Source organism: Hypanus sabinus, chromosome 6 (genome assembly GCF_030144855.1).
Source record: "Hypanus sabinus isolate sHypSab1 chromosome 6, sHypSab1.hap1, whole genome shotgun sequence".
Classification (NCBI taxonomy): Eukaryota; Metazoa; Chordata; class Chondrichthyes; order Myliobatiformes; family Dasyatidae; genus Hypanus; species Hypanus sabinus.
The window spans coordinates 171,794,920-171,822,051 of NC_082711.1; the positions used below are offsets into that span (position 1 = coordinate 171,794,920).

The following is a 27,132-nucleotide window of genomic DNA, read 5'->3' on the forward strand; positions in this document are numbered from 1 at the left end:
ATCTTGAGCAACACACACACACAAACAAAAATGCTGGAGGAACTCAGCAAGTCAGGATGCGAAGAAACTTAAGAGACGGGATGCAATTTTCAATTCCATTTTGCTGATTAAAACGTCCGCTGACTGAAGTGTTGAGGAAGATTGAGACATCGAAGCAAATGCGGAAGGCAAGTGAGAGTTCAGCGCCAACTGCCTGCCTTGTCTGTGAGCGGCCTGTTGCTGTGGCAGGTGGGTAGGCCTGAGCGCTCGTGTGGTGTCCCTCTCTTGATGAATGCTGGTGATATTGAAGGAGTTTTTATACTGTTTTTCTTGCCCGTTCCTTTTCAGTTTCGTTGTGCAAGGGGAGGGGTTCTTTGGGTGTTGATGTTCTTGTTCCATTTTGTGCGGGGGAGGGGGGATTTTCTCTCTGAACGACTTTCATGTCCTTTGTGTTTCATGGCTGTCTGGAGAAGAGGAATCTCAGAGCTGTATGAGGATACGTACCTTGATAATAAATGAACCTTTGAGCATCTATGAAGGGAAATAAACAGTTAATGTTTTGAGGCCTGGACTCTTCATCAGGACTGGAAAGTAAGGAGGCAGAAGCCAGAATAAGAAGTGGGAGAGGGGAAGGAATACAAGCTGGTAGGTGATGGGTAAAACCCAGTGTGGAGAAAGGTGGGTAGGTAGGGTGGGAGGGATTAGTGAGAAGCTGGGAGGTGATTGGTGGAAGAGGAAAAGAGCTGAAGGAGGAGGAATTTGATGGGAGAACACAGTGGACCATGGGAGAAAGGGAAGGAGAGGACCCAGAGGGAGACCATTCATTTCCTTCCATAGATGCCATTTGACCTGTATAATTCCTCCATCTTGAGCGATGTACCAATTTTACTGTGTTAATATTGCTCCATAAATCCAGATGTCATCTGTTGTTCCTTACAGACTCTGAAACAACACGCAGAGGCATTCAGTTTACTCAAAATCTTTACTCCCTCCTCACTGCTGTCACTGGAGTTCAAACGAGCCTGAAATTGTATTTCTTTCCAGGCACGTTACCTGAAAATGACTTGCTCTCTGCCTGAGACAAATAACATGGGGCAGGAGCAATGGGAACTTGACCTGCGACCTCTCCGCTGTTGACTTCATTACCTGACCAGACTTAGTCAAGTAACTCTTGCATTAAATCCTCTCCTATCACAAAAACATAAAGCATGATCTCCCACCCTCCCTTCCCCCACCAGCCGCAGCTTAATCATTGTGAAGGGCAGATCAGGCGGCGCATGAGGAAGGTGAAGGATGCACCCCACCATTGTTCTCCCATTTACCCCTGTCGCTTATATTAAAGGCACCATAGTCTCGGTCTGGCAACCTGATCACAAAGACAGATGTTCCCCACGTACTAACTGAACAGTAACTTTCACTTAGCCAATTTAAACTCCAGCTGAAATTTGAAAATCAGTCTTCTTGAAATTCTAATAGAAGAAAGGAAGCAACCTTTTCACTGAGGGGGAAGGAGGAAGGGCCAGGATAATGGTGGAATGCAATTTCAAAGTACATTTCTGTATCCGCTCAGTGGCCAGCCACTTCATCCGGTGCCTCTGGTGGCCACTGTTCGTGGTCTCTTGCTGTTGTAGCCCATCCACTTCAAGGTTTGATGTGTTATCTGTTCACAGATGCTCTTCTGCCCACCAGTGTGGTTATTTGAGTTACTGTCAGATTGACCCACCCTGGCCATTCTCCTCTGACCTCTCTCATTAACAAGGCATTTTCGCCCACAGAACCTGCCTCACTGGATGCCTTTGTTTATCACCCCATTCTCGGTAAACTCTAGGGCAGGGCTTCCCAATCTTTGTCATGCCAAGGACCAATACCATTAAGCAAGGGGTCTGTGGAGCCCAGGGGAGAGGGTAGGGGGAGGAGGAGAGGGAGAGGAAGGGGGGAGGGGAGGTGGAGGAGGAGGGGGAGGGACAGTCACAGTACGTTTTGCTGAATCTGGCTCTGAGGGTCAAGTACACCTACTAGTTGGGCGTCTTCCTACCTTCTGTTGGGTGTGGGACTCGGACCTTTTCCAGTATCCAGCTGCCAACGTTGCAGTGTCTGTGGAGATATTGGTGCCACCTTTACTGAGGCCTCAGCTGAGGAGTCCTTATGCCAGTCTTGCGTATCGACAGTGCCACAAAGGGGAGAAGACATCTCTGCCCTCGCTGACTACACGGGTGAAACAGCTTCAGCTGGTGAGCTGGTGTACTGCAATATCATCAGGACAGGCGGAAGTAAAGACATGTTGAGGGAGAGACCGAGAGGGGGAGAGGAAAAACAAACATGCACTTTGGGAGGCAGAGACACAGAACGAGACACACACAGAGGCCAGGAGAGAGACTGAGCAGCGCACACACACACACACACACACCACACATACCGAAAACCACACACACACACCACACATACCGAAAACCACACACATACCGAAAACCACACACATACCGACAACCACACACACACCACACATATCGACACACACACATACCGACAACCACACACACACACACACACACCGAAAACCACACACATACCGACAACCACATACACACCACACATATCGACACACACACATACCGAAAACCACACACACACACCACACATACCGAAAACCACACACACACACCACACATACCGAAAACCACACACACACACACACCACACATATTGACACACACACATACCGACAACCACACACACATACCACACACACACATCACATATATCGACACACACATACCGAAAACCACACACACACACCACATATATCGACACACACACATACCGACAACCACACACACACACCACATATATCGACACACACACATACCGACAACCACACACACACACCACATATATCGACACACACATACCGACAACCACACACACATACCACACACACACACACCACACATATATCGACACACACACATACCGACAACCACACACACACATACCACACACACACACCACATATATCGACACACACATACCGACAACACATACACACCACATATATCGACACACACACATACCGACAACCACACACACACATACCACACACACACACCACATATATCGACACACACATACCGACAACACATACACACCACATATATCGACACACACACATACCGACAACCACACACACACCACATATATCGACACACACACATACCGACAACCACACACACACACCACACACACACATACCACACACACCACATATATCGACACACACACATACCGACAACCACACACACACCACATATATCGACACACACATACATACCGACAACCACACACACACCACATATATCGACACACACATACCGACAACCACACATACACACACACATCAACACACACACATACCACACACCACATATATCGACACACACACATACTAACAACCACACATACACACCACATATATCGACACACACACACACCACATATATCGACACACACACATACTGACAACCACACACCACATATATCGACACACACATACCGACAACCACACATACACACACACATCAACACACACACATACCACACACCACATATATCGACACACACACATACTAACAACCACACATACACACCACATATATCGACACACACACACACCACATATATCGGCACGCACACATACCGACACATACACACACATGACATATATCAACACACACACACATACCGACAACCACACACACCACATATATCGACACACATCCAGACTAGACATACACACGCATTGACACATATACACCACACATCAATACACATACACATCACACAACCACACACAGACACATAGACCAGACATACACAAACATCGACATACAGACACCACACATTCAGCCTCATATACACACACAGCACACACACACTTTTCCCAAGCAATACACATACACTCCGAGCAAAAACAAACACACAAATGTTTATTGAGCAAAGCAAATGCAGATGTGGGACTGATGAAGTAAGAGATGGTACATGGGGGTGTGTAGAGAGAGGGGAGAAGGAGGGGGAGGGGGAGGGGAAGGGTAGAGGGAGAGAGGAGAGGAGAGTGGTGAATCTGGGGAGTTTATTACCAATAATGGCTGTGGAGGCCAAGACATATGTTTTGGGGAGAAGGCAGGAGAATGGGGCTGAGAGGGAAAAGGAGAGGGGAGGGAGAGAGGGAGAGGGGGTGAAGAAGAGGGGAGTTGGGAAGGGAGAAGGCAAAGGGTGTGGGAAGGGGGAAGGGAGAGGAAGGGAGGTGGAGGGGGAAGGGAGAAGAAGGAAGGTGGAGGGGTGAGAGGGGAAGGGGAGGGGAGAGGGGGAGGGGTAGAATGAGAGAGAGGAGGAAGGGAGAGGGAGGGAGGAGAAGAAGAGGGACAGATAGTGATACAGGGAAGGAGAGTGATAAAGAAACCAAATTACAGAGACTTGCAACAGCAGACAGGGGTAGGGAGAAATCAGAGAAAGATTGTATTCCATAAAGTTTGGTGAAGGGACAGAAGATCTTAAATAGGAGAGATACAAAGACCCAGGAAGATACCAAAGAAAACCCAGGCCACCTGGAGGGACTGAGAGAAGTCCAGGCTCCGACGGGATAAGTGAGGGTCAGCGGCAGTTCAGCTGCTTTCTCCAGCTCCTCACAACGGCACCTGCATATGAAAGCTGCTGTGGTATAAACGACTCTGGCGGAAGCCACGTTGCCTGCTGAAAGCCAGACGTGCAGGAAATAAATCACAGCTGCTTTCAATGTGACTGCTGCCATGTTTATTGGGCTGAACTTGCAAATAATTTAAAACATCATAACAGGACCAGATTACAGAAAAAAAATGGGGAATATAAAAACAAAAGTGGCATAAAATCCAGCCTTTAATACACCGACTGACGGGAGCCTCTTCTGGAGAACCTGAGGCAGTCAATTGTTTGAGAGAGCAGATTTGCCGAGGTTGGTCCAGGTTTCGAGGATGGAGCTTGCATTGGTGGGAGAGGTGTGTGGAACATTCAGCCGCTTGCTTCCGTTGTGATAACTGTTTCCAGCTTCTGAAGGGAAAGAAGGCGAGGCCCAAGCCCTGGTTAACTCGGACTTCCACGGAGTGTTAGTGCTGCTGGTGGAACAAAGGTCAGACTACCTTCACACCAGGACCTGGTAAAGCAGAGACAGGAGACGCCAGCAGCCTCCAATACAGCTGTGCCTACGACCACAATGTTAAAACGAGTAGAAATTCGAGAGTTAGAAAGACCATTTTTTTTAATTGTTTTTTTTAAAGGTTTAAATAGAAGAGGAACCAGGCAAGAGTATTAAACATCCTCCTTCAGATGGGCTCGGGTTTTAGTTTTTCCATCAGGAACGACCTCACAAACTCCTCCACGATGGCCGGCGTGATCTCCTCCACGTCTTTCACGTACTTTGCTCTCTGCGACATGTCCAGGATAGTGAGCAGTGGGGCAGATTCCGGCAGGTTGGTGAAGTCCCGCAGCGACTCCGTCATGTCGTCCTGCAAGAGGGTGAGGAGCAGTTAGCCACCAGGGCGGCACAGTTTGGGACTTTAGCCAGGGTCTAAGTCATACAGGCCCTTTCAATCACGGAACAGCTACTGACAGACAGAACGCAGAGCACAGAACCGACCAACACCAGTGAAATGAGGGCATCGGCACGGAGAATGGAAACAAGCCCTTCAGCTCAGCTCTCACGCACCAGCCATCGAGGGGTGAAAGGTGCAAAGCTTCAAGTTGCTGGGCATCAACATCTCTGAGAATCTATCCTGAACACAACACATTGACAATCAGGAGGAAGGCACATCAGGATTCCTACTTCATTAGGAGTTCGAGGAGATTCAAAGAACAAAAGACCGTTATGTACAGTGGAGAGCATTCTATCTGGCTGCATCACAGCCTGCTGTGGAGTGCAAAACAACAACTTCATGACATACAATACTATGTAAAGGTTGTAGGCACATCTACACAAGGGGTGATTGATATGTTCGTGGCCTAAGGTAGAAGGAGTCAATTTTAGAAAACCTAGCACATTTATTTTGCAACATAGTCCCTGCCAATATGTACACACTTAGTCCAGAGGTTGTGGAGCTTGGAGCTCCAGAAAGTGTCCACAGCAGAGGTGATTGATAAGTTCGTGGCCTACAGTAGAAGGAGATGAGTTATACAGCTCTCGTTACATGCACACGCAGGTCAACTCTGAGTGATTATGCCACAAACTTATCAATCACCTCCTCCCCGCCCGGTATATAGCGAGAGTGCCTAAGACTTTTGCACAGCACTGATGTATTTATGTATTTGTCAACATGGAGCGGAGAGTGAGTTTGTAAATCCGGCTGGATCAAATGATGCTGGATGGAGCGCAGTGGGAGGGGTGTAGGACAGATGGCAGAGAAGGAACGCCAGGGGTGGGGATGTTGTGGGTGTGGACACACCCAGCCCTGAGACACCAGGCAAGGTCATTTGATTCCAAACAATTGGTTTACAGATCATTACAGAATGTCACTTTGGTGTTTCCCCACTCCCTGCTCTCTTCCTTCCCCCTTTCCAGATTCCCCTCTCCCTGCCCCCTCCCCATTCTCAGTCCAAAATGGAGACCCATATCAGAATCAGGTTTATCATCACTCACATATGTCATGAAATTTGTTTTTTATTGCGGCAGCAGTGCAGTGCAATACACAAAATTACTACAGTACTGTGCAAAAGTCTGCACCCTGGCTATATATCTGTGCCTAAGACTTCTGAATGTCTGTGATAATAAACCTGATTCTGATCGAAAGGCTGCAGAGGGTTTGCAGACTCAGCCAGCTCCACCGCAGGCAGAACCCTCCCCACCACTGAGGGTGACTTCAAGAGGCAGTGCCCCGAGAAGGGAGTGTATAATCAGTAAGGCTCCGCTCTATCTTGTCTCATTACCGCTGTCCAGGGGGAGATACATCAGCCTGAAGATGCACACTAAACATTTTAGCAACAGCTTCTTCTCCCACACCGTCAGGTTCCTGAACAGTTCACGAACCCATTATTCATTCTTTGTACTAGTTATTTATTCTTCTAACCTACAGCAGTATTTTTATGTCCTGCACTATAGTGGTACCACATAGCATGTGTCAGTGATCATAAACCCTCATTCTGATTCTCGTTCCATTGCCCCCTGGGATCCAAAGTAAAATGAGAGGCTCAGATAGTCAAGGTCTTTTTCCCCAGGGTAGAAATGTCAAAGACTAGAGTCCATTGCCTTACGGTGAGAGGGGGTAAGACTGAAAGATATTACAAGCCTTTGAAGAGAAGCTTGGACACAGAGGGCTATGGAGGGCTCTGATCTGGGAGATGGGACTAGGCAGAAAACCCTCTGGCACAGAGCAGATTAGGGGTTCCCAACCTTTTTTATGCCATGGACCCCCACCATTAAGCAAGGGGGTCCGAGGACCCCAGGTTGGGAACCTCCGGACTAGATGGACTGAAGGGCCTTGCAGCACTCCACGATTCAATGTGTTTTCGGAGAACAGGAGGTGCCTGGACATCACTGCCAGGGGAAGTGGAAATGGATGCGATTTAGACAAACAGGGAATGGAGGAGTCGAGGTTCTGGGTCCACGAAGGTGGGACTGTCTTGGATTGGCGTTGCCGTCCCGTTTGATGTTCTAATTCACGCTCACCCATATGGATCCTGACTTCTTGGTCAATTCAGTTTCACTGACGTCCCTGGATCTCCTGGCCTCCAGCACAACACTGCACATGCTCTTGACCCTCACTGAACCAGGACAGCAGACCCTGGTGTGGGGGCAGCTACCCCGGGCAACGAAGGTGGAAAACAGGCTCCCTTTCCTGGGGCTTTGCACCATCGTAATGAATTGATCTGACCGGACAATTTTTCTCACTGAACATGTGACAATAAAAAAAACAATTTACTAGTTAACAAAGTTATCCCAAGGGCAGATAAACAGCAAGGGTTCTGCTGAGCATTATCTGAGGTTACGTTCATGCCCGAGTGCCCCTGGAGGAGCATGGGGTGTCCGCGCTCACAGTGGGGGCATTTCTGTAATATTCATTTGTTTTATATCTCTTATTGTAACTTACAGTAAAATTTTAGTCTCGCACTGTACTGCTGCTACAAAACAACAAATTCCATTACCTATGTCAGTGGTGATAAACCTGACTTGGAGTCTGAGAAACAAAAAGAAAAATGGGTTTTAAATGGTAGCAAGCTATTAAATGTATGTAGACATCTGGGAGCTCTGGTTTATGAGGTGCAGGAAATAACATGCAAGCAATTGAGAAGGTAATTGGAATCCTGGCCCTTATTACAAGAGGGCGGGAACTCAGAAGGAAGAAAGGCTTAATTTGCGTTCCAACTGTCAGCAGTACGGGTCAATGTTCCACGTTGGTTACCAAAGACTCTTACAGATTTCTATAGATACTTAGTGGAGAGCAACCTCCACAGTTTAGTTCAGAGTTCCCAATGAACAGGATCTAAAAAGGCCGCAGAAGTTCGGAGGCTCAGCTGGCTCCATCACGGGCACAACCCGCACCAGCAACAAGGGCAGGCTCCGGAGGCAATGCCTCGAGAGGGCAGCATCCATCACTAAGGGCACAAGAAAACCTGCAGATGCTGGAATTCCAAAGCAACACACACAAAGTGCCGGGGGAGCTCAGCAGGTCAGGCAGCATTTATGGAAAAGAGTAAACGGTCGATGTTTCGGGCTGAGACCCTTCTTCAGGACTGGAAGAGAAAGTTGAGAGGCCAGACTAAGAAGGTGAGGGGTGGGGAGAGAGCAGGAAGAAATACAAGGTGGTGGGTGACAGGTTGGAACCGGGGGGGGGGGAGGGGGGATGAAGTAAAGAGCTGAGAAGTTGTTTGGTGAAAAAGATAAAGGACCGGAGAAGGGGAAATCTGATAGGAAAGGACCAGGGAAGTAAGGGAAGGGAGAGGAGCACCAGAGGGAGGTGACGGGCAAGTAAGGAGATAAACTGAGAGAGAGAAATGGGAAAGGAGAGGGGGGCAATTACCAGTAGTCTGAGAAATCAACATTCATGCCATCAGGTTAGAGGCTACCCAGATGGAATACAAGGTGTTTCTCCTCCCATCTTAATCCATTAAGGACCCTCACCATCCGGGACACGCCCTCTTCTCATTGCTACCATTAGCGAGGAGGTACAGGAGCCTGAAGACAGACACTCAACATTTTAATAACAGCTTTTTTCCCTCCATCAGATTTCTGAACGGTCCATGAACCCATGAACACCACCTCCCTATTTTGCTTTTATTTTGGTACGATTTTTAAAATGTTTCTTATTGTAACTTAGTGTACATTTTTACGTCTCGCAGTGTACTGCTGCTGCAAAACAACACATTTTGTGACCTATGTCAGTGATACTAAACCTGATTCGGAGTCTGAGAAACAAAAAGAAAAATGGGTTTTAAATGGTAGCAAGCTATTAAATGTATGTAGACATCTGGGAGCTCTGGTTTATGAGGTGCAGGAAATAACATGCAAGCAATTGAGAAGGTAATTGGAATCCTGGCCCTTATTACAAGAGGGCGGGAACTCAAGGAAGAAAGGCTGAGCTTATATTCCAACCGTCCTGCAGGAAGGGCCAATATTCCATGCTGGTCACTAAAAGACTCCTACAGATTTCTATTGATATGTGGTGGAGGACAATCTGACTGGGTGCATCACAGACTGGTGTGGAGGCTCCAATGCAGAGGATTGAAACAAAAGCTGCAGAGCTTTGTAGACTCCGCCAGCTCCCTCACGGGCACAACCCTCCCTACCACTGAGGGCATCTTTGAGAAATGGCAGCATCCTTCATTAAGGACCCTCACCACCCAGGACATGCCCCCTTCTCATTACTACCATCAGGGAGGAGGTACAGGAGCCTGAAGTCACACACTCAATGTTTTAAGAGCAGCTTTTACAAAAAAAATAGAAAAAAAAGAACAGCTTTTTCCACTCTATCATCAGGTTTCCGAACGGTCCGTGAATTTGTGAACACGATCTTGCTATTTTGCTGTCTTTTTGCACTTTCTTATATGTTCTTATTGTAATTTATAGCACATTTGATGTATTGCTCTATACTGCTGTTGCTAAACAACAAATTTCACAACACATGTCAGTGATAATGAGCTCGACTGTGTTTCGGATAAGGGTGTGAATCCCTCAGAGGGGTGTGGGTGCTTGGACACTGAGGCTGTCATTGATTAGGACCTTTTGGAAAACATGGGCTGAGGGGACTGGAAGGGGAAGTGAGGTCCAGGGTCTCAATGGCCTGATATTTCCTTCACAGGAAATGGGCCATGTCAGCCCAGGGCTGAGATAGTGAATGGGGAGGGGGGAGGAGGGAGAGGTGTCAGCTGTCTAATTCTCCCACGGAGGGCAGAAAGAGAACGTACTGCAAGTAAACATGGGATGCCTTAGGGATCTTCCAACACACCAGTACATTTGGAATCACGGCCGAGGCTGTGTGGGTTCAGGAATCAATCCAAGACCAAAAGTAAGTGCCGACATCTGAGAATGTTTAAGCTTTAATACTTTCAATTTCGGAAAGATACAACATTCTGATTCCAACCTCACTTTGCTTGCCTAATGTAAAATAACTGCAAATCCACTGCCTCATTCTCTGAAATTATATATACACATGAAATGAATGGAACATCTCCCGGTAATCAACACCAGGCCATAGTTTTCAATAAAGTTGTTGTGTTGAATCCTGGGAGCTGGGAGTCGATCAGAATCAGAATCAATCTATATGTGTACGCTATCTTATATGTTTATATTTATTGTGTTCTTTATCTTACTGTGTGCTCCTTTTGTGCTGCATCCAAACAAGAGCAACAATTATTTTGTTCTCCTTTACACTTGTAATGACATTAAACTACCCTGAATCTTGAACAGGGCTCAGAAGGAGCGATGGGCAGAAGGTAACAAGGAGTTGCAAATTCTGCCAGCACCGCTCCCCCCTTCGATGGTGGCTCGGTGTGTAGAACAGCTATCTGACCACAACTCTCCCTCCCCGCACTCCTCTCCAACCCAGGGCATACACCGTTGAGAGTGCTCAGCACTGTCAGGAACCCTTCCTATCCATCCCACGATCTCTTTGACCTCCTACCGTCAGGCAGGAGGCACCTCAGTATAAGAACAAGGACCGTCAGGTGGGGCAACAGCTTCTTCCCCCAGGCTGTGAGACTTCTGAACACCCTGCTACAACCCAGTACACATTATTTACGACAGCGCTGTTAACACTAACACTGCTTAACTGTACGTTGTCCATGCACTTTATATCAACTTGTACATCTACAGAGTACTTTCATCGATCTGTTAGTATTATTCTACGTGCTATGTGCGATATATGAACTATGTTTTGCACTTTAGTTCCTGAGGAATGTTGTTTCATTTAGCTGTGTACACATGCACGGATGAATGACAATAAACTTGAACCCCATCATGGAGACAGAAGGCTCTGGGCTCGAATCCCACTCCAGAGACTCAGATATAAAATTTTCCATGGAACGAAGGGAATTAGGCACTGAGAAACTCCCACCCATAGCCAACACAGCTACATCCGCCAGCTCGGAAGAACGCACTGATCTCATGGCGTGCCTCTGAAGAAAGGCTCCGGATAAGTCCTTATCACAGTGACAACAATTTGTCTTGTCCAACAGAGGTAGGTTCTCTGCCTACCTTCGCTTTACCGTTTGGAAGGCCTCATTGGGTACAATGTGGCTGCTGCCTGCCCCACCCCAGTGACAGTAATTTGTACGATTATGGGAGGTAGTGATTAGGGTAGACAGTCAGAATCATTCGCCCAGGGTCCAAATGTTAAATATTAAGGGACACATGTTTAAGGAGAATGAGGAAAGTTTAAAGGAGGTGTGTGGATAAGTGTTTTTTTTCACATGGAGAGTGGTGGGTACCGGGAACGGACTGACAAGGGTGGTGGTGATGGAAGCAGATACGATTGTGGTGTTTAAGAGACGATCAGGTCAACACATGAAAATGCAGGGAATGGACGCGCTTGGATTCTGTACTCACTGGCGTTCAGAAGAACGAGGGGGATCTCACTGAAACCTACTGAATATTGAAAGTTCGAGATAGAGTGGACGTGGAAAGGGTGTTCCCTATAGTGGGAGAGTCTAGGACTGGAGAACGTAGCCTCGGGATACAAGGATGTCTCCTTAGAACAGAGATGAGGAAGAATTTCTTTAGCCTGAGTGTTGTGAATCTGTGGAATTCATTGCCACAGACGGCTGTGGAGGCCAGGTCATTGGGTATATTTAAAAGGGAGGTTGACAGGTTCTGATAAGTCAGGGCGTTAAAGGTCACAGGGAGAAGGCAGGAGAATGGGATTGAGTGAGAAGATAAATCAGCCATGATGGAACGGTGGACAGACTCAATGGGTCAAATAGCCTAATTCTTCTCCCACGGCTATGGTCATTGCAAGGTCATCGTGAGGGTGCCCACAGCCCTGCCAGTGAGAGGATTTCAAAGAGCCCGCGGCCCCGTATGCCTGCGGAAATGGAAACGGATCTCACCTTTGCCTGTCCTGGGAGTTACTTGATCTCATCATCTGGTTGAAAGCACGAGGGCTGAGCGGCAGCCATCCGTCAGCCTGACAGATCCACACAAAGGGAGGCGGCATTAATTCACCGCCACACGAGTCACCTACAGCAGCAGGAAAGGCGCGGAGCGGAGCAGGAATGCCTCATAAACAGAGAACCCAGAGTCTTAACCCAACGCTAAGAATCGGCAATTAGGCTGGCACAGGATGTACTTAAAGCAACAAAGCCCGCAGTGGGCTATCACTGGCCACATCCATCACAGCCACAGCTCCTTTCCAGCCCTGATCTCTGTTCTCAATGTTTACGGCAGCCTCCGAGCTAGGGACAGAACAACCTAGCCAATGTCACCCAGAGGGTGGTGAATCTGTGGAATTCTTTGCCACAGACGGCTGTGGAGGCAGAATTGTTCGTTGATTTAAAAAAAATCTTATTTAGCGATATAGGACGGTAACAGGCCCTACTGGCCCAACAAGCCTGTACCGCCCAATTAGAACCACGTGACCAACTAACTAACTAACAATTAGAACCAACTAACCCGTACGTCTTTCGGACGTGGGAGGAAACATACGCAGTCACGGACGGGGAGGACGCACGAACTGGAGAATTGAACTCAGGTTGCTGGAACTGTAAAGCTGTAAAACAGTAAAACTGTAAAAACTGCAAAACTGTAAAAACTGCTACCCACCACATATCTGTGCTGCCACACACCCTTACTGTGACCGTTGTTCCTTCTCGCGCCTTGTGGTGCATCGGGCTGATTGTTTTTGATGAGGCTAAGCTGCTAGCTGGACAGAAAGCTGTCTGGACTCGAACTCGGGACCATTTGCCTCGAAGTCCAGTGCTGACGCCACTACACCACCGGGCGGCTACTCGCTGTGATTAATAAGGTGTCAAAGGTCACGGGGAGAAGGCAAGAGAATAGAATTCAGGCAGAATCAGCCATGATCAAAGGGCCAAGCAGAATCTATCGCCCGAATAGCTTAATTCTGCTCCAGAGTCTTACGGTAACCCGAACTGTCCATGAACTGGGAATGAACAACAGTGCATGGCAGAGGGTCGCAGGAACAGCAGTGACAGGAGAGAGAGCAGGAACAGTGGTGACAGGAGAGGGTCGCAGGAACAGCGGTGACAGGAGAGAGAGCAGGAACAGTGGTGACGGGAGAGAGAGCAGGAACAGCGGTGACAGGAGAGAGAGCATGAACAGTGGTGACAGGAGAGAGAGCAGGAACAGTGGTGACAGGAGAGAGAGCAGGAACAGTGGTGACAGGAGAGAGAGCAGGAACAGTGGTGACAGGAGAGAGAGCAGGAACAGTGGTGACAGGAGAGAGAGCAGGAACAATGGTGACAGGAGAGAGAGCAGGAACAGTGGTGACAGGAGAGGGTCGCAGGAACAGCAGTGACAGGAGAGAGAGCAGGAACAGTGGTGACGGGAGAGGGTCGCAGGAACAGCGGTGAGCAGGCATGGGAAGAGCGTCTGCCGGCCGGCCTCGCTGACCCAGTGAGGGAAAGCGTCTGCTCAGCGCTCCCGGCCCCCAACTGTCGCGGCTCGGGAGACGGCGGAGATACAAGACACGGGGAAGTGTCCCCTTCCCACGCGGCAGAAACAGCCTGCAGCTCCACATCCCTCCCCACACTCCCTGCGGGTCTTTCAAATGCTTGTCTGTATGTACAGGATGTCTGTAAGCTGGGCGTTTGTGACCCGGGGTGAGACCAGTACAGTCTGCTCTATCCCTGCTGACCATCCATTTGCACTAACCCCACTTACCAGCAATTGGTCTGCAGACATCGCAACTTGACATCTGAAGTGCTTCTTCTGATTCCAGTTAAAAGCTGTGTGATTTTCTACCTCCGCCACCCCTCAGGTAATGACTTCCGGATACCAAACACCCTCTGAGTGAAGTGTTTCTTCTTCAGATCCTCTTATGCCTCACCTTAAACCTTTGCCTTTGCTCTCAAACATTTTTTTTACTATCTCCCCTTTCTATTTGGGTGGTGGGGTGGAGATACGTCTCTACCAAAGGAGGTGTGAGGCGCACCTTCCCTCCGCCAGACTGCAGTTCACCCTTGGGCAAGGGGTGTGGCATTTGCTTAGCACCCCCTCCTGCCCACTACCGATCAGAGTCACATGAAGCCACGGGAGCAGGTGGTGGACGGTTGTATGAGCAGCTGGTGCAGATCACAATTCCTGGTATGTATCTGGAGGGTATTGATAATGGCTGGGGTCACCCATCTTGTAAAGTCACCACCCAGAAGGAGGCGATGGGAAACCATTTCTGTTGAAAAGTTTGCCAAGAACAATGATGGTCAAGGAACTAACATTGTTGGCTATGTCACACGACATGGCACATAATGATGATGTCATACGGCACGGCACATAATGATGATGATTATTCTATATGCCTCAACACTAAGCTCTCAATTCTTCATGGAATAGATAACAGTACAGAACAGCCCAAGCCCTTCAGCCCACAATGTTGTACTGACCTATATAACTCTACTCCACAATCAATGTGATCCTTCCATCCTACACAGCCCATAACCCTCCATTTTTCTTACATCTATGTGCCTATCTAAGAGTCGCTTAAATGCCCCTATTGCATCAGCCTCTACCACCACCCACAGCAGTGTGCTCCTGTCACCTATCACTCTCTGTGTAAAACACCTTTGAAACTTCCTATACTTGCCTGCACTCTCTTTAAATGGATGTCCTCTGGTATTAGTCATTGCTGCCTGGGAAGGTGCTGGCTGCCCTCTCTACCATGGCCAATCTTGCAACATTTACTAGCCTTGTTTCTAAGTACCTCCAGTGATCTTGCATCCATAATCCAGGAAGAGGGAATTTCAGGATTCTGCTTACAAATGAGTCTTTATGGTTCTATCAGCAAAAGGAGCGACGACGTGCAGAAAGGAGGCCATTTTGGACAATGGACTGCGATGATGAGATGGCAGGAAGGGTCTGCTGCCAACCTCGGAGAGCTAGGAGAGGGGCAGGGGATGGGACTTTTAAAAATTCCTCTCTTGAGATAAAGCACAGAATAGGCTGATCTGGCCTTTAAGTCATGCTGCACAGCAATCCCACAATTCAATCCCAGCCTAATCACAGGACAATCTACAATGACCAATACTCATATAATGAGTATTGTGTGCAGTTTTGGTCACCTAATTACAGAAAGGATATTAATAAGGTTGAAAGAGTGCAGAGAAGGTTTACAAGGATGTTGCCGGGACTTGAGAAACTGAGTTACAGAGAAAGGTTGAATAGGTTAGGACTTTATTCCCTGCAGCGTAGGAGAATGAGGTGAGATTTGATAGAAGTATATAAAATTATGATGGGTATAGATAGAGTGAATGCAAGCAGGCTTTTTCCACTGAGGCTAGGAGAGAAAAAAACCAGAGGACATGGGTCAAGGGTGAAGGGGGAAAAGTTTAAAAGGAACATTAGAGGGGGCTTCTTCACACAGAGTGGTGGGAGTGTGGAATGAGCTGCCAGATGAAGTGGTAAATGCGGACTCACTTTTAACATTTAAGAAAACCTTGGACAGTTACATGGATGAGAGGTGAATGGAGGGATATGGTCCAGGTGCAGGTCATTGGGACTAGGCAGAAAAATGGTTCAGCACAGCCAAGAAGGGCCAAAAGGCCTGTTTCTGTGTTGTAATGGTCTATGGTTCTACGGACCAATTAACCCACTAATCAGTACATCTTTGGACTGTGGGGGGAACCAGAGCACCTGAAGGAACACGGGGTGAACATACAAACTCCTTACAGGCAGTGGTGGGAATTGAACCCGGATTGCCTGTACTGTAAATCATTGAGCTGAGCAATATGCTACCATGCTGCCTCGAGGGATTCTTTCACTCCAAAGACTTGTGCACCTAATCTAGGGTGGTGAGGAGATACGGTATGACACCAAAGACTTACAAATCGCAACAGTGGAGAGCAACCTGACTGGTCACAACACAACCTAGCGCTAAGACCAGGAACTGATTGCCCCTGGTGTGTAGGTGAGCGGCAGTGCCTGGAGGGCGGGTGGGGGGGTGTGGGAGGAGCCTCATGGGGGCGAGAAAAGGTTACAGGAAAAATGAAGCATAGCCAGAAGAGGCAAATGGCCTTCTCTATCGTTTGGAAATATGGAAGGAATTTTTCTGCTTGCTGCCTTTTCCCAAGGGAGGTTCAAGGCCCCCTGCAACACACACAAAATGCTGGAGGAACTCAGCAGGTCCGGCAGCATCTATGGAGAGGAATAAAGAGTCAACCTTCGGGCTCAGGCCCTTCACCAAGACATTGTAACTCTTGACCGTTGCCCACAGGTCGCCTGCGGCCTTTGGCGTCCCCTGAGCTGTCTCAGGAGACCCAGACTAATCCTCACTGCACCCCTCTCCACCAGCAGCACCACTCCCTGCAAGCTGAGCAGAGGGAGAATTAAAACCAGTTGTCGAAAGAGCTCCTGGCTGAAATTTAAGTCTGTAATCACATCTCGGGAGCTCCAGAAAATTCATCTGGGCTTCCTTCCATTGGAATATTCTCAAACGCTGGTTACCCCGAGTACATTCAAACCATCCTGTTACACTGACAGCTCATCACTAAATTAGATTATACACTGCGCTCAGTGAAGCCATGGGAAGAATATAAGAAACAGCAGAGGGAAAGGCAAATCTTTCAGCAATTCCATGATGCCCTGACTCCATCTCTTCCTCGTCTACATCCCCGTCTGGTCAACAGATCCCTCAGTCCCACTGGGGCTGAAGAATCCGTCTGTCCCAGTCTCAGAGTGAGAGGTTCCAATGTTCCCGGAAGAACATTGCGTAACACAGTACCGATCTTTTGGCCTGCAAAGTCGCAGTAAGTTCGTTGTCCAAGTACGCATATGTCACGATTTACATTCCTGAAATTCATTTTCTCACGGGCATTCACAGGAAAATAAAGAACTGCACCAGAATGTCCGTGAAACCAGACATAAACGATGACTGACAAGCATCCAATGTATAAGAGCAGATGAATTCTGTAAATAACTAAAAGAAATAAAAGAAAGGCGGGGGGGTGTGCTATGGTGTCCTCCAAAGTGAGCCCGTAGGTTGTGGAATCCGGTCCACGATGTTGTGCCCACCTGAGTGTTCTTTCCCCCACTGAAGTAGGGCAAGGCTAGAACCAGAGGTCACAGGTTAAGGGTGAAAGGTGAAAATATTTAAGAGGGTTATTCGGCCTTGTCCCATGAACCCATATTGGACCATAGCCTTCCATACCCCTCCCATCCTTAGAGGGTTGTGCAAGCTGCCAGTGGAGTTGGTGGATGAGAGTTCGACTGCATCATCTAAGGGAAGTTTAGAAGGGACATGGATGGGAGGGGTATGGAGGGCTACGGTCCAATATGGGTTAATGGGACAAGGCCGAATAACCATTCAGTATGGACGAGACGTCTGTGCTGTAGTGCTCTATGACCTGTTAACCTACTCTACAATCAACCTAACCCTTCCCCCCTATACAGCCCATAACCCACCATTTTGCTTTCATCCATATGCCAGCCTAAGAGTCTCCTCAATGTTCCTGTTGAATCCACCTCCACTACCCAGCACTGTGTTCCAGGCACCCGCCATTCCGTGTGTAAAAGAACTACTTTCGACGTCTCCCTTAACTTTCCTCCTCACCTTAAAGGGATGGCCTCTGGTATTAGCCGCTGCTGCCCTGGGAAAAAGGCAACTGCTGTCCACTCTAGCTACGCCTGATCAGCTCATACACCTCTGCTGAGTCGCTGCTCACCCTCCTACCGTCCAAAGCCCCACATCACCCACCATTCCACATAACAGGGCATGAGGCAGAGTGTCCAGGCTACTACAACGCAGCCCAGAAAACCCAGATTCAATCCCTGCCGGTGACTGCAAGCTGCCTCGGCTTCCTCCCACATCCAAAGACGGACGGACAGATTAGTGAGGTGGGGGCATGCTACGTTGGCGCAGGAATCACCGTGGCACCTGTGGGCTGTGCCCACCCATATCAGGACTGTTGGACATTAATGCAAACAATGCATTTTAATGTATGTTTTGATGTGCATGTGACAAATTAAGCTATCTCTTTACGTAATCTTCTTACATCCTTGTGCCTACCTAAGACTATTAAATGCTCCTATTGTATCAGCCTCTACTCACACCGCCAGCACTGCACTCCAGACGTCTAGAACTTTCTGTGTAAAAAACACACCTTTGACATCTCTGCTATGTTTTCCCCCACTCACCTTAAAAGCATGTCCTCTGGTATTAGCCACTACTGCCCCGGGAAAAGGCTTCCGCCTGTGCAATCTATCAACGCCTCTTATCATCTTGTCCATCTCTATTGAGTCACCTCGATTCCTCCTTCACTTCAAAGAGAAAAAAGCCCCTGTTTGCTCAACGCTTCTTCATAAGACATCTCTCTAATCCAGGCAGCATCCTGGTAACTCTCCTCTGCACCTTCCCTTAAGTTTCCACATCCTGTCGTGACCTGGACAGAACACAATTGATCCACAAGAGATTTTGCCTCATTTCAATCCCAAATGAACTCTGACCAAGGGTAGGAGTGGGGGTGATGTGAATCTGATGGGTCACTCAACCATTTATCCATCACAGACCACATTTCTTCCACAACTGGGGATCTTGAGATAACAGGAGAGTGTGGACAGGCTAAGGCTTCATTCTCTGAAGTGTAGGAAAATGAAGGGAGGCCACACAGAGGTGCACAAAATCATGAGGGGCGCAGATAGGGTGAATACACACCATCTATTTTTTCCCTGAGAGAGGGAACTCTCTTCCCCTGGTAGTGTCACCTGTCTGCTGGACGACTGGCAGAATGCACTCAATGGGCCGAACGGTCTACCTCTGCTCCTGCCTCATGGGTACGCGGTGGAGTGGGACCCACTGAAAGGTGGTCACCTGCCTGAGGAAGTGCTCAAGTGCAAACCGCTGAACGTTTGGTCAACGTCTGCATGGCTGCGCTCACTGTTAGATCAAAGGTCATTTCTTAAAAACTGTGAACCCAAAAAAAAATTCAAAGGTCCACTTCTATCAGCTGAGAATCCAGTGACCTTCAAAGTAAATTTATTATCGAAGTAGCCATGTACAACCCTGAGATTCATTTTCTTGTGGGCATTCACAAAGACACAGCAGAGGATTGGCGACAAACCACACACAACAAAGAACCAGAGTTCCAAAAGACAACAAACTGGGCAAATACAAAAAGAGAGGGAGAAACCAAACTAATAATAATAAGTAAATAGATAAATAACTGGCAAATATCAAGAAGACGAGTTGAAGAGTCCTTGAAATTTAACATCAAAGTACGTGTATGTCACCAGAGATCATCCTGAGATTGAATTTCTTGCAGGCGTTCACAGAGAACACAACAGAATCAATGGAAAACTACATGCAGCGATGTGGAAATGGAGACAGACTGTGCAAAAAAATAAAAATAATACTGAAAACCCAGACACATCAGTACCCAGGCTGGACGGTGCTCTGGTCAGTGCCTGTTCTCCACGTTAGGGGCGGCCGAAACTAAAACCAGGCTGCAGGTATGAAAAGCACTACGCTTTTAGCTTTCGAGATGGAGAGATGTCTACGGATCAGAGTGATACAGCCACTGCGAGCGCTGGGTGTGACAGTAAGCGCACCGCGAGTGGCACAATACAGAACCGGCGGGCAGGCACCGGGAAACCCGAAACAGGTTCTGCCAACGTTCGAAGTAGCCCATCAACGCCACAGGCTGCGACTGCTGGAGGTGTTTCTCGGGGGGGGGGGCGCAGCCCACTTACAACAACTGAGACCACTCGTGCAGTTAAGAAAGACACGCTTGAAATGGCGACTAGAAGTAAACACGTTCATAATGCGCGTACATTATCCAGTGATGGAACTTGAGACTGACACGACAGGAAACAGGGACAAACTTCATCTGCAGCTACACAGCAGTATTTATGTAGATCTTCAGAAAGCCACAATAATAAACACCAATGGAATAGTCTGAAAGTTCCTAGCAATTGAGAAATGAGACCTCAGATTTTACCAGCTTGAGCTACGATATAAAAAAAATGTATAAGTAATAAATAATATCCCAATTAACCCTAACCAAAGTACAAGACAATACACAATGACCAGTTAACCTACCAGTATATCTTTGGACTGTGGGAGGAAACCGGAGCACTGGGGGAAACCCAAGCATTCCACACAGAGGACATACAGAGACTCCTTACAGAGGACTCTGGGACTGAACTCTGAACTCAGATACCCTGTAACAGTGTCACACTAACCGCTACACCAGTGTGGCACCCTATACTACCCTGAGATTCATTTTCTTGCAGGCATTCATAGAACAAAGAAATAAAATTGAAACTATTAAATAAACTACACACAAGCAACTGACAAGCAACCAATGTGCAGAATAAGACGGTATTTGCAAATAGATTAAATAAATAATACCGAGACCGTGAGTTGCAGAGTTGTGCCAAGTGAGTCAGTAGGTTGCAGAATCAGTGTTGAGGCGAGTGGCGTTATCCACCTCACCCCTCATCCAAAATGGCTGCTTGGCTTTACGGAGAATCACTAGCTTCTAACATTGCACCCAGACAGTCAGCACAGAATCTGCTTCTAGTTAGTGCCGAGCGTGTTCTCATGTTAAGGGAATGCTTCTAATTAACGCACAAAGGCTTCAGGCTCCCTCTGAGCTGCAGGGAGGGTGAAAAACAGATACTTGCGCCTGGCAAGTGTCACCCCCCCCCTCCCAACCAGGTATGCTGATCGCTCCGCCCTGGCATTAATGCACATCGGATGGAAGATTTGAACACCCGACCAGAGCCCCCTCCTCTCACAGTGGCCTGTCACAAAGCCAAACACTTAACTTTCCCCCTTGCAAACGCACAATTCTCAGCAGGTATCCGAGCTCACAAATGATCTAATGGGTGTGATATCCGCTGGCGTCAACAGTAGCCTGAGTTGCAATCCTAGTGGAGCCAAGAAGGATTCCTTCTCTCCCTTTCATCTGGAAGATATGCGGTGACCCTGGTGAATCTGCGCCCGTTACGTCCCTCCCCCACACCTGCAGTGGGAGGCAAAGGTGACCCTCCCTGCCCGTAGTTCTGTACCAGTGGGGTGACGCAGCAGTGTGGTAGTTACCGCGACACTCCAGAGCGCCAGCTGTCAAATCGGGGTTCACTTCCCGCCGCTGTCTGCAAGGAGTTTGTACGTTCTCCCTGTGGCCGCGTGGGTTTCCTCTGGGTGCTCCAGTTTCCTCCCACTTTCCAGCGATGTATGCATTGCGGCTAGTGAGCTGTGGGCAGGCTCTGCTGACACCGGAAGTGTGGCAATACTTGCGGTCTGTCTTGGCTGTCGACGCAAACGATGCATTTCACAGTATGTTTCAATGTACAGGTGACCCAATTTAATCTCTAAACCTTTTAACAACAAGATCCACATTTTCAATTGATGCAGGATAGAAGATGATCATATCTGGATACATCGCAGCTCAGTACGGTGACCGCTCTGCCCGTGACCACAAGAAACTGCAGAGAGGTATGGACACAGTTCAGCACATCACAGAAACCAGGCATGCGCTCCGACCGATGGCTTGAGATGTGTCTATTTTAATGCAAGAAGCATCATGAACAAAGCAGATGAGCTCAGAGCGTGGATCAGTACTTAGAGCTATGATGTGGTGGCCATGACAGAGACTTGGATAGGCAGGGGCAGGAACGGTTACTTAGAGTGCCAGGCTTTAGATGTTTCAGAAAGGACAGAGAGGGAGGCAAAAGAGGTGGGGGCATGGCACTGCTGATCAGAGACACTGTCATGGCTGCAGAAAAGGAGGAAGTCATGGAGGGATTGTCTACTGAGGTGAAAGTTAGGAATAGGAAGGGGGTCAATAACTCTACTGAGTGTTTTTTATAGACCATCCAATAGTAACAGGGACTCCGAGGAGTAGACAGGAAGACAGATTCTGGAACAGTGCAATAATAACAGGGTTGTCGTGGTGGGAGATGTAAATTTCCTCAGTATTGATTGGTATCTCTCTAGAACGAAGGGTTTAGATGGGGTGGTATTTGTTAGGTGTGTTCAGGAAGGTTTCCTGACACAATATGTAGATAAGCCTACAAGAGGAGAGGCTGTACCTGATCTGGTATTGGGAAATGAACCTGGTCAGGAGTCAGGCCTCTCTGTGGGAGAGCATTTTGGAGATACAGGAGTGATCACAATTCTATCTTCTTTACCATAGCACTGGAGAGGGATAGGAACAGACAAGTTAGGAAAGTGTTTAATTGGAGTAAGGGGAAATATGAAGCTATCAGGCAGGAACTTGGAAGCACAAGTTGGGAACAAATGTTCTCAGGGAAATGTACAGCAGAAATGTGGCAAATGTTCAGGGGATATTTGCGTGGCGTTCTGCATAGGTATATTCCAATGAGACAGGGAAAGAATGGTAGGCTACGGGAACCATGGTGTACAAAGGCTGTTGAAAACCTAGTCAAGAAGAAATGAAAAGCTTATGAAAGGTTAAAAAAAGCTAGGTAATGATAGAGATCTAGAAGATTATAAGGCTAGCAGGAAGGACCTTAAGAATGAAAGGAGAGCCAGAAGGGGCCATGAGAAGGCCTTGGTGAGCAGGATTAAGAAAAACCCCAAAGCATTCTACAAGTACGTGAAGAGCAAGAGGATAAGATGTAACTGAATAGAACCAATCAAGTGTGACAGTGGAAAAGTGTGTATGGAACTGGAGGAGATAGTGAAGGTACTTAATGAATACTTTGCTTCAGAATTCACTACGGAAAAGGACCTTCACAACTGTAGGGATGACTTACAGCAGACTGAAAAGCTTGAGCATATAGACATTAAGGAAAAGGATGTACTGGAGCTTTTGGAAAGCATTAAGTTGGATAAATCACTGGGACCAGACGAGATATACCCCAGGCTATTATGGGAGGCAAGAGAGGAGATTGCTGAGCCTCTGGCAATGATCTTTGCATCATCATTGTGGATGGGAGAGATTGCAGTGGATTGGAGGGTTATAGATGTTGTTCCCTTATTCAAGAAAGGGAGATAGCCCAGTAAATTACAGACCAGTGAGTCTTATCTCAGTGGTTGGTAAGTTGATGGAGAAGATCCTGAGAGGCAGGATTTATGAACATTTGGAGAGGCATAATATGATTAGGAACAGTCAGCATGGCTTTGTCAAAGGCAGGTCATGCCTTACCAGCCAGATTGAATTTTTTGAGGATGTGACTAAACACACTGATGCAGATGTAGTGTATATGGATTTGAGCAAGGCATTTGATAAGGTACCCCATTCAAGGCTTGTTGAGAAAGTAAGGAGGCATGGGATCCATAGGAACCCTGCTTTGTGGATACCGAATTGGCTGCTCACAGAAGGCAAAGGGTGGTTGTGGACGGGTCATATTCTGCACTGAGGTTGGTGACCTCAGGGATCTTTACTGGAACCCCTTGTCTGCGTGAGTTTTATAAATGACCTGGATGAGAAAGTGGAGGGATGGGTTAGCAAATTTGTTACGACACAAAGGTTGGGGGTGTTGTGGATAGTGTGGAGGGCTGTCAGAGGTTACAGTGGGATATTGATAGGATGCAAAACTGGGCTGAGAAGTGGCAGATGGAGTTCAACACAGATAAATGTGAGGTGGTTCATTTTGGTAGGTCAAATATGATGGCAGAATATAGTATTAATGGAAAGACTCTTAGCAGTGTGGAGGATCAGAGGGATCTTGGGGTCTGAGTCTTTAGGACACTCAAAACTGCTGTGCACGTTGACTGTGTGGTTAAAAAGCATACAGTGTATTGGCCTTCATCACCATGGGATTGAATTTAAAAGTTGAGAGATAATGTTGCAGCTATATAGGACCCTGGTCAGACCCCACTTGGAGTACTGTGCTCAGTTCTGGTCACCTCACTACAGGAAGGATGTGGAAACTATAAAAAGGGTTCAGATGAGATTTACAAGGATGTTGCCTGAATTGGGGAGCATGCCTTACGAGAATAGGTTGAGTGAACTCAGCCTTTTCTCCTTGGAGCGATGGAGGATGAGAGGTGATCTGATAGAGGTGTACAAGATGATGAGAGGCATTGATTGTGTGGATTGTCAGAGGCTTTTTCCCAGGGCTGAAATGGCTAACATGAGGGGGCACAGTTTAAAGGTGCTTGGAAGTGGGTACAGAGGAGATGTCAGGGGTAGGTTTTTTACGCAGAGAGTGGTGAGTGTGTGGAATGGGCTGCCGGCGATGGTGGTGGAGGTGGAAACAATAGGGTCTTTTAAGAGATTCCTGGATAAGTACATGGAGCTTAGAAAAAAAGGGTTGTGGGTAACCCTGGGTAATTTCTGAAGTAAGCACGCGTTTGGCACAGCATTGTGGGCCGAAGGGCCTGTACTTTGCTGTAGGTTTTCTATGTTTCTAAACCAGCCTCCTCTCTGTAGACTCTGTCTACTGTTCTCTGCCTCAGCACAGCAGCCAGCATAATCAAAGACCCCACCCACCCCAATCTGTCTTCCCCCCTCCCATCAGACAGAAGATACAAAAGCCTGAAAGCCTGACTCAGGGACAACTTCTACCCTATCAGTATCGGGCTCTTGAATGAACCTCTTGTACAATCAGTTGGAGTTTCGACCTCACGATTTACATCATTATGATCTTGCACCTTATTATTTACTTGCACTGCACACTTCCTTTAACTGTGACACTTTATGCTGTGTTGTTATTGTTTTACCTTGTCCTTCCCCTTTGGACTGTGCAATGATTCGATCTGTATGAACAGGATGCGAGACAAGCTTTTCACGGTATCTTGGTACATGTGACAACAATAAACCAATATCTATATTAATACTAATTTTATTTCTTGGTAGGCCCTGAGCAAGTCTGAATACTGATGAAGGCCAAAATATTCACTTTCAATCTTTCCCCACCCTCCACATTTCTTTTTGTGAAGATGTTCTTGGGAACGACCCGGGGAATTAACATATGAGGAGCGTTTGATGGCCCTGGGCTGGACTAGCTGGAGCTTAGAAAAAATGAAACCTATGGAATGCTGAAAGGTCTTGAAAGAGTGGATGTGGAGAGGATGTTTTCTATAATGGGTGGATCTAGGGCCAGGGGCACAGCCTCAGAATAGAGGGACATCCATTTAGAACAGAGATGAGGAGGAATTTCTTCAGCCAGAGAGTGGAATTCATTACCACGGATAGCTGAGGAGGCCAAGTCAGCGAGTATATCTAATGCAGAGATTGGTGGGTTCTTGGTTAGTCCGGGCATCAAAGATTACAGGGAGAAGGCAGGAGAATGGGGTTGAGAAGGACAATAAATCAGCCATGATGGAATGGCAGAGCACAGCTGATGGGCCGAGTGTCTTCATCCTGCTCCTATGTCTTACGTACTTATTCACAAACATTCAGGGCCTGGCGTCCTGGCATTAGGCGGCGGATTCCATGACGCTTAGCCTGTGTGTCTGGGCCCCGACAGTGGTGAGCTGACAGATTCCCTCCCCAGAGAGTGGCTGGAGGCTGAGGAAGAACGCCAGCTGCTTCCCAGCAGGGACAGAATTATACCATTCAGCCCTCTGAATTCGCTCCACCATTCCATCATGGCTGATTTATCACCCCTCTCAACCCCGTTCTCCTGCCTTCTCCCTGTAACCTTTGATGCCCTTGCTAATCAAGAACACATCAACCTCCGCTTTAAATATACCCAATTACTTAGCCTTCAGTCATCTGTGGCAATCAATTCGACAGATTCACCATCCTCTGGTTAAAGAAATACCTCACTGTTACCCTTGGCCATTAGGTTCTATAACGAGTCAAACTGTAGCTGGGGAAGTGATGACCCCTCCTGTTAGACTGTTTGTGGTAGCTTGTTTTTTTTATTCTTTCCACCTCTCTTCTGGTATTTGTATCTGTGCACTTGGAATGCTACTGTGACACAGTAATTTCCTTTGGGATCAATAAAGTATCTATCAATCAATCTATCTATCATCTCTGTTCTAAAGGGACATCCTTCAATTCCACCACATCCACTGCCCGCCCTTTGGAAAAGCGAGGAAACCGGAGCACTCGGAGGAAACCCGTGCGGTCAGAGGGGGCCACGTACCGACTCCACGTGGACAGCACCTAAAGTCTAAATGAGGCGGAGCCCCTACTGTGCTGGGAGTGTCCCTGCGTCTAATGGGGGACTCGCCGTTCAGCCGCTCTCTGCCCTTTCTGTGGGACACTGGGTCTGCAACTGTGCTGGTACCCAGCACCCTTGAGGTGCGGGAGGGCCCACCTCGCTTCTTTAGGAGGGCGGCGGCAGAATTCACCCTCGTGAATGCAACTTACGGTTAACGTGTGAGGAGTGCTTGACGGCCCTGGGCCTGTACTTGCTGGAGCTCGGAAGAATAGGGGCTATCTCATTGAAACCTATCGAATGTCGAAAGTTCTAGATAGAAGACATTTCCTATAGTGTTGGCACAGTCTCAGAGTAGGAAGATATCCCTTTAGAATGGAGCTGAGGAGGGATTTCTTCAGCTAGAGGGTGATGAATCTGTGGAATTCATTGCCACAGACAAATGTGGAGGC

The 27,132-nt window shown here is 47.7% G+C and overlaps 1 protein-coding gene across 12 annotated transcripts in view; it reads right to left on the reverse strand.

Annotated features, from left to right (window-relative positions):
- nxn (nucleoredoxin) overlaps positions 1 to 27,132 on the reverse strand; it is a 173,145-nt gene that overhangs the window by 20,153 nt on the left and 125,860 nt on the right. For 2 of the 12 annotated variants that reach the window (XM_059973555.1, XM_059973544.1), the window contains 2 exons: positions 13,253 to 13,440; positions 12,557 to 12,617 (listed from right to left, as the gene is read on the reverse strand). The exons of 5 other annotated variants lie outside the window; for them this stretch is intronic. In XM_059973555.1, the coding sequence (XP_059829538.1) occupies positions 12,572 to 12,617; positions 13,253 to 13,440 (234 nt within the window). In that variant the 3' untranslated portion in view covers positions 12,557 to 12,571. Of the gene's footprint in view, positions 1 to 4,770; positions 5,514 to 12,556; positions 12,618 to 13,102; positions 13,200 to 13,252; positions 13,441 to 21,721; positions 21,912 to 27,132 lie in introns of those variants that run through there. 5 more of the 12 variants (XM_059973557.1, XM_059973552.1, XM_059973550.1 and 2 more) reach the window with 4 other exon arrangements.